The 11,100-nt window shown below is 43.4% G+C and overlaps 1 protein-coding gene across 2 annotated transcripts in view; it reads left to right on the top strand.

Moving 5' to 3' along the window:
• LOC132831383 (transcription intermediary factor 1-beta-like) overlaps positions 1-11,100 on the top strand; it is a 102,028-nt gene that overhangs the window by 65,323 nt on the left and 25,605 nt on the right. For both annotated transcript variants that reach the window (XM_060849502.1, XM_060849501.1), the window contains exons 5-10: positions 3,451-3,567; positions 4,064-4,178; positions 4,970-5,116; positions 6,319-6,436; positions 7,252-8,477; positions 9,168-9,515. In XM_060849502.1, coding sequence (XP_060705485.1) covers positions 3,451-3,567; positions 4,064-4,178; positions 4,970-5,116; positions 6,319-6,436; positions 7,252-8,477; positions 9,168-9,515 — 2,071 coding nt within the window. The remainder of the gene's footprint in view (positions 1-3,450; positions 3,568-4,063; positions 4,179-4,969; positions 5,117-6,318; positions 6,437-7,251; positions 8,478-9,167; positions 9,516-11,100) is intronic.

The following is an 11,100-nucleotide window of genomic DNA, read 5'->3' as shown; positions in this document are numbered from 1 at the left end:
ATTAATTACTTGACGGCCAAATCTATTTCATATCCTGCTTGAAACATTAATTCTGTTGCCCTCTCCCCAGATACTGCCAAATCTGCTGTGTTTCCCAGCACTTATTTTTATTTCATCTGGTTCACTAATGCACTTTAGGAAAGTAAATCGCTCATCCCTATCAGTCTGATCTACATGCGACACCAGACCCAGAGCAATGTGATTGCTTCCTTTCTTCAGTTCATGGTGAATTAGGGTAGGGCATCAAATTGGGCGTCTTGCCGACAATGTCCACATTCTGTGATGGAATTTTTTTTAAAAAAAGGGGGAACTTTGAGAATCTGTGCAAGTTACATATCGTGTTGACAAATAATCTACTATGTGGTTGTGAACATCCCGACAGGAAGGTGTAACAACTGTGGCCCTGTTCGTAGCAGCCTTGGCTCTCGACAGCGGATTCAGAGGCCCACACCAGCCAACAAAATCTGAGCTGATGCTTCAGTGTCGTACTGAGAGAATGCTGAACTGTCTCACTAGCCCTCTTTTGGATGAGGTCCTGATACTGTTTCAGCCTAAAAGATCCCTTGTCTCTATTTTGAAGAACAGAATTTACCCAAGTGCCAATATAGATCACGTCCTTAACAAACTATACTAAAACAGGTTATCTGGCTATTATCAGTTCTGTTTGTGGGAAGCAAGCTCTGTGTAAATTGGCTGCCCTGCTTCCCTATACTACAAACTCAAAGATGCATCATTGGCCATACATCACTCTGAATGTCCTGAGGTTGTGAAATATGCAACATGCATCTGTTTTCTCTTGTTTCCTTTCTTTTGTTTCTTTCCTCATTCATCAGAAAAAATGTCATATTCCTAACTTGACCCCTAACACAAAGTGTGTCAAGAGCTAAGCATTTGTGAAATGACATTCAGTGGCAAAGGTCCACACAGCAGTGATACAAAACTCATTGACTGAGCTTTGACCAGAAAAGAAATCAACATAATTTCTATAAGGCCATAAGATATAAACCATTTGACCCTTCGAGTCTGCTCCACTATTTGATCATGGCTGATATGTTTTTCTACCCCATCATCCTACCTTCTCCCTCTAACCCTTGATCTCCTCAATAATTAAAAACACATCTATCTTTGTCTTAAATATACTCAATGACTTTACCTCCACAGCCTTCTGCAGCAGAGTTCCACAGATTCACCACCCGCTGCCTGAAGAAATTCCTTCTTCTCTCAGCCCTGAAGGGTTGTTCCATCACTCAGAGGATGTGCCCTTATGTCCTAGACTCACTTATTAGTGGAAATATAATCTTCACATCTACTCTATCCAGGCCTCTCAGTATTCTGTAAGTTTCAGTGAGATACCCCCTCATCCTACTAAACTCCATTGAGTACAACTCCAGACCCAAAATAGTCAATTGCTCCTCATATGACAAGTCCTTCATCCCCACGATCATTCTAGTAAACCACCTGTCGAACCTGTCCAATGCCAGCACAGCCTTCCTTAGTTACAGGACCCAAAACTGCTCACAGTATTCCAAATATAGTCTGACTTGTGCTTTACATGCTCTCAGCTGTATATCTTGCACTTGTATTGTAGCCCTCTTGAAATGATTGCATTTGCCTTCCTACCTGCCAAGTGAACCTGCATGTTAACCTTAAGAGAATTCTGAACTAGGACTTCCAAGTCCCTCTGTGCTTCAGATCCCTGCAGCCTTTCCCCATTTAGAAAATAGTTCACACCTCTATTCTTCATTCCAAAGTGCATAACCTCACATTTTCCCACCATGTAAGCCAGCTGGCACTTCTTTGCCTGCTCTTCGAGCCTGACTGAGTCCTTCTGTAACCTTCCTGCTTCCTCAACACTGCCTGCCCTTCTGTCTATCTTTGTGTCATCTGTCAAATCTAGCAACGATGCCCTCAAAATGATAATGGATAACATGAATACTTGTGATCCCAACACAGACCCCTGTGGATCTCCACTAGTCACTGGCTGCCATCCTGAAAAAGACCCCTTTACCCCGCATTCTGCTTTCTCCCAATCTTCTATCTATGTCAGTTCCTTGCCCTTATCTCCATGGGCTCTTATTTAGCAACCTCTTGTGTGGTTCTTGTCAAAGGTCTTTTGGAAATCCAAATAGATTATGACCGCTGGGTCTCCTTTGTCAAATTTGCTTGTTACCTCCTCAAAAAATTCTAACAAATTGGTCTGCTATTACCTTCGGCTGTTGAAGCTGTGTTGACTCAGCTCAATTTTAACATGGACTCTAAATTCTTACCAACAACTGAGGTCAGGCTAACCAACCTAGTTTCCTGTCTTTTACCTCTCTTCCTTCTTACACAGAGGTGTTGCAGTAGCCATTTTTCAGTCCTCTGGCACCCTCCCTGACTCCAGTGACTCCTGAAAGATCACCACAGAAGACTTTGTAATCTGTTGCACTGTCTCCTTCAGTCTCTGGGGTGTAGTCCATCCAGTCTGGGTGAATTATTCACTTTCAGACCTTGAGCACTTTCTCCTCAGTGTTGGCCACGATAATCACCCCTACCCATTGACTCTCTCGAAGTTCTGGTAGACTGCTGGTGACTTCCATTGATGCAAAGTACCTAATCACCTCCTCCGCCATTTCTTTGTTCCCCATTAATATTTCTCCAACCTGATTTTCTAGTGGTACAATGTCCATTCTTGCCCCTCTCTTACCTTTTATATATCTGGAGAAACTTTTAACAATCTTCTCATATTACAACCTAGCTTTCTTTCATATTGAATCCTTTCCCACTCCAATTAATTTGTAGTTGTCCTTTGCTGGTTTTAAAGGCTTCACAATCCTTTCGCTTTGCTAGAATCTTTAGCAAATCATATGCTTTTTCTTTTGCTTTTATACCACCCTGACTTCCCTTGTCACCCATGGTTGCCTTGTCCTCCCGTTAATATGTCTCTTCTTCCTTGGGATGAATTTCTGCTGTGCCTCCACTACCTACTGGATCCTTTTACGTATCTCAGTGGTGGTCACATTCTTCTGTCCCTGACCACTGACTGCATTCAAGGTAGTTAATCTAAGACTGTCTCTGGAAACTCTTCCCCTCCCTGATGCTCATCAGCTCTGAGCTGGAGTTCCTCAAGCAACCAATACTTGCTACAGATGTGGTCACTATCAACCACAATGGGGTCTACCAGCCTCCACATCATGCAGTTACAACACATTGCCAGGCCTGCTCCTTTATCTTATTTACTTTAGTTCCTAATTTGAGTTTTTCTCCTGGTCTTTTACTTTGTAGCCTGTAAATATTTCCTCTATTTACCTTCAGTCTGAAAGCAGCCTACAATTGTCAAATTAGTTGCTATCACCAACCAATAAACTTAGTTTACCTGTGATGTGAACAGTTATAAAATATGTGAAAGGAGAATGGTATTTGCTTACTTCCAGCGAGCATTTGTAATAAACATCAAAATTTATGTCACAGGTACCAGTTTCTCGAGGAAGCCATTAAGAATCAGAAACTGACGTTGGAAAACCTAGTGAAGAGGTTGACAGAGAAGAAAACTCAGCTGCAAGTTACCACCAAACAGGTTCGCACAAGGTATGCCTCCTGTTGAGAATTCTTTTACCGTGTTCTCGAAACTAGACTGCACATCTTTGTTCTCCTGCTTTAAAGGGGAAATATCAACATTAAACACCACCACTGAAAGCAGGAGCAATGGTCCTCATAACTTGTGCACCACAGAAGTTTATTTACAGCTGCCATCTCAGATGTTAGCTGATGTCAGCTGTGAATGGCAGTTATTCAAATTGCATGAGCCAGGATGAAAAAGAGTGAGATTCCCAATCCTGATTTCCTACTGGGAGTCTCTGCCAAACAGTTCATCTGTGCACATCAGGTTGAATCAGTGATATGATGTCCTGTCTCACTTGCTTGTTTACTTTTGCTCACTCTTTCTTGCTCCCCCCTGCTCCAACCTTCCATCATGCTGTATAAAGTTAGATTTTTGTATTCCCTAAATGAACTCTGGGATGACATTACATTCATTAGGTATTTTAATTATGTTTGAATCAGTGGTTTTGATTTCCTCTGTCAGGTTGAGAGATGTCCAGGACATGCAAAAGAAGGTCCAGGTTGAGATCAAGATGGCTATCCTTCAAATAATGCGAGAGCTTAACAAACGGGGCAAGACGCTTATCCAGAGATTGGAGGTAACCATAGTGCTTACACTGGATATTATACCATACACAACGCAGAAATCGTGGTATGTGCTGCTGCTTCTAAACATTACATCTACAGGGGCTGAAGTCAGAAAAGCTCATTGCGTGGCAGCTTCTATTCAAGTACAGAAATGAATGCCAGCCCATACAGCTTAATGTAGCTTAGCTGTTGTTGGAGCACTACATTAGATCTTAATGCCAACTTGTCAGGAAAATTCCCCATTCCTGAATGCTTGCCAGTGGCTCAGAAAAGAGCCCAAGTTGACCTCAATTGTCCTAAAGGGGTAACTCCCTCTGGCATGACCTAATAAATAAGAAAGGGCTTTAGGCACTGATGTGGTGGGTATTGGAAGTTGGGAACTGAACCATGATGGGAATTGGAACTTTCACAGTAGTGGCACCTTCCATGTTAAAGCTGTGGGGAAAACCAAATGTTCACTCTTGTTTAAAAAGTAGTTGGAATTTTGTTTGTCTTATTCTGCTTGTTATCTTCAACTGTCCAGTGTCAGTTTTCTGAAGACCTGATGCTCGCAATGGGCTAAATGTTGTAGTCTTCTGTAGGTCTACAAGCTCTCCAAGCTACAAGACCCAAGTTTATGCCATTAATTCTTTCCTTGGTGTACATGTGATAATTTTCATTATCTAAGATGCTTCCCCACTGGGAAAGAGAGCGACTTGTTTCAGGTTAGCATCAGCAGGGGTCAGATCTTTTAGCTGTACTCTTTGTGGACACGTGGTGGATGTATTTACAAACTTCTAACTTGTGCTTTGCACTCTGATAGAAGTTGACAGAAGAGAGGCAGCTACAGCTGGGGCAGCAACACTTGTCCATGTCCAAACTGTACTGGCAAATGGATCACGTCTTAAAGTTTGCTTCCTGGGCTATCAGCACCGATAACAGCACAGCCCTGTTGCTGTGCAAGAAACTGGTATGTAAAAATGATTAACCTGCATTTACTGCTTAGCGACTATCTTATCTGCCCTAATTACTGCTTCAGGGATTAGATGTGTGTGGGAGAGCAAACCGCTTTTTCAGACATTGTGGACATGTCTTTCTCAAACAGACATTGTCATTGCATATGTGACGTCTCAAGGATTGAAATGCTACACTGTTTAGATCATGCCATTTGGAGAGACACTGCTAAAGAGACTGATTGCTGTCAAGAGCTGAATGTAGATGAGGGTGTTGTGGTAATGTCAGTGGACTAGTAATCCAGAGGTCCAGCCCATGGATGTGGATTCAAATCCCACCAGGGCAGCTTGTGGAATTTAAATTCAATTAATAAATCAAAACTGAAAATAATAGTAATGGTATTCATTAAACTATCATCAATTGTTGTAATAAAACAACCAGTTGACTAACATCCTTTTCAAGTCACATGAAAGATTAAATAAAAATAATAATTGAGGAAACCTAACTGCTGCCATTGTGCATAAGCATGTGTTCTTGAGTATGTATTCACCTTGCTTAAGTTCTGTAACTTAGTAAATCTGATTTGTTGATTCAGAAAATAAACAGAAACTGCTGGAGAAAGTCAGCAGATCTGGCAGCATCTGTGGACAGAGAAACAGAGTCAAAATATTGAGTCCAATTTGAGTCGTCTTTGATATTCTGAAGAAGAGACATTAGATTTGAAACATTAATTCTGGATGATCAAAACATGCTAACATTAATTCTGTTTCTCTATAGACTCGCGGAGTCACTCCAGCACATTATTTTTATTTCAGATCTTCAGCATCCACAGTGTTTTGCTTTTATTTAAGGATGTGGGCTATGTTCCTGATACCCAGGACATGACAACAAGATTGCAGTGTAAGGGGTGGCTCATTACAGTTCTACAGCCATTGCAAATGGCTGTCAAGAGTGCAGAAACTGTCCCACCACTGCTTTCAACCTGAAGAAGTTGGTCTGTTGATTGTTTGTTTTGTTGCATGTATGTTGTGTTCCTGTGTATGTTAGCGCAGCAATGGATTGAGAAATATCCCAGCCTATTGTGTAAGGTGAAGCTGTCATCTGTTAAAGTTTTCTGTGCATCAGTAGCATACTTTTGATTAACCTCCAAGCTCTGAATGATTGCTGCATATGAAACCTATTTAGTCAACAGATTTTATTTTACTTTTGCTTTTACAGATCTTCTTTCAGTTGCAAAGAGGGTTACAATCCAAAGTGAACACAGAGGAGTTGAAAAATGACATCATTACATTTCTCTGGGACTCTGCGTTCTGGACTAAGAATGCAGCCAACTTTGGTAAGCAGCTATTTAAACATTGAATACTTGTTCAGGTTTCACAAGTTGTTTTGACTAGCGTCCATCTCCCATGTGCTAAATCCTTGGGGTCATCTGAATCCTAAATTTTGCCAAGACCCATTCTCTCATCAGCCTATGCTTGCTGACTAATATTAGCATACACCCTGACAACCCATTTGAAGTTAAAATTTTCATCCTTGTTTTCAGATGTCTTCATGCCTTTATCACAAATGCCAGCCCCTCCTAAACATCTGTGTAACCACCTCTAAATTTGAATCTTCCAAGAACTTGTTGGGCATCCCTGATTTTAATCACTCCACAGTTTACTTCTATGCCTCTTTACTTCAACTGCATAGGCACTAAGCTCTGGAATTCTCTTAACTAAGGATTTTTTAACCTCTATGCACTCTTTAAGGTGCTTCCTAAGAGCTGCCTGTCTCGATGGTCCTTGTTTGGATCATTGTCTAATAATGTTCATGTGAAGTGCTTGTAATGTTTTACCTTACATTAACACAACTTGTAATAGCTGTAACTTTTGTAACTGTGACGTTGCAAATATAATCCCTTGATAATCATGATTGATAAAATATGGAGCTGGTAAAGCACAGCGGGTCAGTCAGCATCGGATAAGCAGGAATGCTGACCTGATGAAGGGTTTTCAGCCGAAACATCGACTTTCCTTCTCCACCAATGCTGTCTGACCTGCTGTGCTTTTCCAGCTCCACATTTTATCGACTGTGACTTGCAGCATTGGCAATGCTTTCTGTTCCCTTAATAATCATGAACATTTTCATCAATAGTTTGTTTCTCCATAGGTAATGTTGTGATTGAAATTCCTCCAACACTATCGGCACATCTTCCAGTTCAGCATCCTTCAACATCTGGCCACTGCCATCAGCCTGTCTCCCAGCATCCCACCGTCTCCCAGCATCCCACCGTCTCCCAGCATCCCACCGTCTCCCAGCATCCCACCGTCTCCCAGCATCCCACCGTCTCCCAGCACCCCACCGTCTCCCAGCACCCCACCGTCTCCCAGCACCCCACCGTCTCCCAGCACCCCACCGTCTCCCAGCACCCCACCGTCTCCCAGCACCCCACCGTCTCCCAGCACCCCACCGTCTCCCAGCACCCCACCGTCTCCCAGCACCCCACCGTCTCCCAGCACCCCACCGTCCCCCAGCACCCCACCGTCCCCCAGCACCCCACCGTCCCCCAGCACCCCACCGTCTCCCAGCACCCCACCGTCTCCCAGCACCCCACCGTCTCCCAGCACCCCACCGTCTCCCAGCACCCCACCGTCTCCCAGCACCCCACCGTCTCCCAGCACCCCACCGTCTCCCAGCACCCCACCGTCTCCCAGCACCCCACCGTCTCCCAGCACCCCACCGTCTCCCAGCACCCCACCGTCTCCCAGCACTCACCCGTCTCCCAGCACTCACCCGCCTCCCAGCATCCCACTGCCTCCCAGCACTCACTCATCTCCCAGCACTCACTCATCTCCCAGCACTCACCCGCCTCCCAGCATCCCACTGCCTCCCAGCACTCACTCGTCTCCCAGCACTCACTCATCTCCCAGCACCCCACTGTCTCCCAGCACTCACTCGCCTCGCAGCACCCCACCGTCTCCCAGCACTCACCCGTCTCTCAGCACCCCACTGTCTCCCAGCATAATCGAATGACTATGACCCAAGGCACCACTTGGCGAAATCACATGCCAATGCAGCCCTCCCATCGACCACCACCACCCAGTTACCATCAACTCCAACCTCCTCGCCAGTCTCCTGCGCAACATAGTACGCAGCAGGTCCTCATACGGCAGTCTCATTCAGCTCCATCCTGGCCCCCAGTAAGTGGACAGACACGGATGCAGCAAGCTGTGCAGCTAGTAAGGCCAACAGCCGCAGTGCCAAACCCAAACGGGAGATACCTGCAGCAGATGCAAGTACAATTGGTGCGACAAGGGAACATTGTGCAGATGCAACAGCAGCAGCAACAGCTCATGGCTCAAATGCTATTACTGCCACAGATGAATGGAGTCCAAGTAAGTTAATGATTTAGAAATTATTTTCTGAGCTGAACCCACCCTAGTGACTAAAGGGATCAAGGGGTATGGAGAGAAAGCAGGAGTAGGAAACTGAGATTGCATGATCTGCCATGGTCGTATGGTAATGCAGGCTCAAAGGGCCGAATGGCCTACGCTTGCGCCTGTGTTATATGTTTCACCCCCCACCCCCCCAGTACAATCACCACCACAACAACTCCTCTGTATATCTTCAGAGTGAGCCTTTGTGATTTTTCATTCTTCTGTTAATCTCGCCAAAAAGCCAGCCATGTTTTGAACCATTTAATTTATGCAATTCAGAAGGAATCAGTTCAGCCTACCAGATTTCCTCATGTTGCCTCAGGTACTTTGTCAATGTCCTCTGTTTATCAACCCTTCTGACGGAACTGGCTTCTCTTTATTTATTCTGATAGAATCATTAATGATTATGAGCAACTGTGTCTCACCTTTTTAAGGATATAATCATATTGTGTCTAGGCTTTCCAATAATAGAAATCCCATATTCCTAATTCCAGAATTGAGAGAATGTGTGTCATTTGGTTTGCCCACTGTTTATTTCTGATGGTTTTTGTTTAATCCTCTTATCAGCATTGCCTGTAATGTCTGATTTCTAGCATGCGCAGTTTTGTTTTCTTTTTCATTTCTGCAAGTTTTATTCTTTCAATGTAGGTCCACCAGCCTCAAGGACATACTCAGGGAGCTGCCAAGGCACTGACCAGTGGGCAGCAATCTGCCACTCTGTACCCACAATTACCTGTCCAGCAACCTACTGCCATCAGCAGACTACCTTCACCTATGCAGCGGCAGCCACTGCCCTTTGGAGCCAGCATGCCTGGTAGCAGACAGTCCCCACCAGTGCAGCAAGTGTCTACATCCATCGCACAACTGAACGTACCGGTCAGCCGGCCTTCTCCTCCAGTGCAGCAAGCACTCAAATCAAACACTACTTTTAATCGTCGATTTCTCTCCAATGCCGCACCCCAGCAAGTTCACCCCAGCAGTCCTGTCAGTCAAAGTGTAAGTTTATCAAGTAAATATGTTGATTGGGATTGTTAAATTAATTAAAATTACCAGTTGCTTGGTAGAATGGAACCTTAATATTGTTGGAAAGAGAGGCAGGCTGATGAAGCCTTTTGTCTTGTACTCATGAGGACAAATGCAAGTTTCAATTATCAAAATAATTTATACAGTAGGTTCCCTAAGCTCCTGAGTAATTAAAAAAGGTATGAGGTTTGAATATGTTTTTGTTTGCAGGGAATGGGTCTGTGTATCACTTCCATCAAATGAAGATAAGTCAAATTATGAGCTTAACTGGTGATCTTTTATTGGTTGTTGGTTTTGGCTATAAGCACATGGAAACTAGGACCAGGAGCAGGCCATTAGGCCCTATGAGCCTGCTCTCCCAATCAGTTTGATCCTGGCTAAGCCCCCCTCATCACCCTCAGGATTGTTAAATCAATACTACCCTATTATACTTTGGCCAAGGTATTGCCATGGAGAAAGTAACAGTCAGAGTTGACTTTTGTAATTTTGTATTTACCATTCTGTAATTGTTATCCCCCTGTAGGATAAGTTGTAGTGTTCTCATGAAATTTGATATTCCTGTATTCTAATGACTGCAAGGTGATAAGCTTTGGCAACGAGTTTTCCTTCTCGGCAGTATTTATTGATTTTTAGGTTAACTTAATGTCTTGATGATACTTTCTATCTGAAACGTTACACTTGACCAATATGCTCTGATGGTGTGTCTCTTAATTAATCACCTCAAATTTCTCTCCATCACATCCACTGCTTAATAATGGATCCCTCAACAGTAATTAACCTCACCTTTTGGTTAGATACCTCAGGAATCTCTCTCCGGACAGAAGGCAAGTTTGGAGAAACAAAAATTAAAATAGAGTTGCTACATTAAAACCCACTTAGCTATTAAATTAATAGTTAGCATCATTGTTTCTGCTTTTTGTCTTGATTTCCTGTTGATTGGTAACCTTGTGTCCATCTTATTTCAGCTGCTTTGAACGTGAAATTCTGGTTAGAAATTTTGGCAGTGAGACTCATTGGGAAATAAAAACAAAGAAGTTGTAATATACCTGCTGTAGTCACTAGGAGGATCACAGTTGACATCAGACTCAGAAGCCAGCATTAGAGGGAATTGTAATTTTTGATGTAGGATAAATCTTTTCCTCTTCTTTACATCCTTCATTCTGCAGTAATTATGCCATATTCTTTGCCCTTCTTCCAAAAGTTATGGGTTCAAGGCTAGCACTCGGACCTGTATGTAACTCAGGCAGACATTCTGGGGTGGTGCTGAAGGAGCACTTTGTCAATGCACCCTACATCCTTCCAATGTTAGCAAGGACTTCTATCTGCTCAGATGTATATTTAAGATTTAGGGGGACACTTTTCAAGAGGAGTTAATTATCCTTGTGATTCAGAAGTGTTAGCCCCTCCCACAAACACATACCAAATGAATGAACTGGTTATTCATTTTGCTGTGTGTGAATTGCCTGCTACTGGTCTGCACAATGCACTTGACAAATTTCTCAAATCTCTTTCCCAAAGCGTAAATTATAAATTTCTGAGAGAGTGATACAATGCAACT

Source organism: Hemiscyllium ocellatum, chromosome 33, assembly GCF_020745735.1.
Source record: "Hemiscyllium ocellatum isolate sHemOce1 chromosome 33, sHemOce1.pat.X.cur, whole genome shotgun sequence".
NCBI lineage: Eukaryota > Metazoa > Chordata > Chondrichthyes > Orectolobiformes > Hemiscylliidae > Hemiscyllium > Hemiscyllium ocellatum.
The sequence above is the reverse complement of the archived record's forward strand: the minus strand, read 5'-3'. Positions and strand labels throughout refer to the sequence as shown.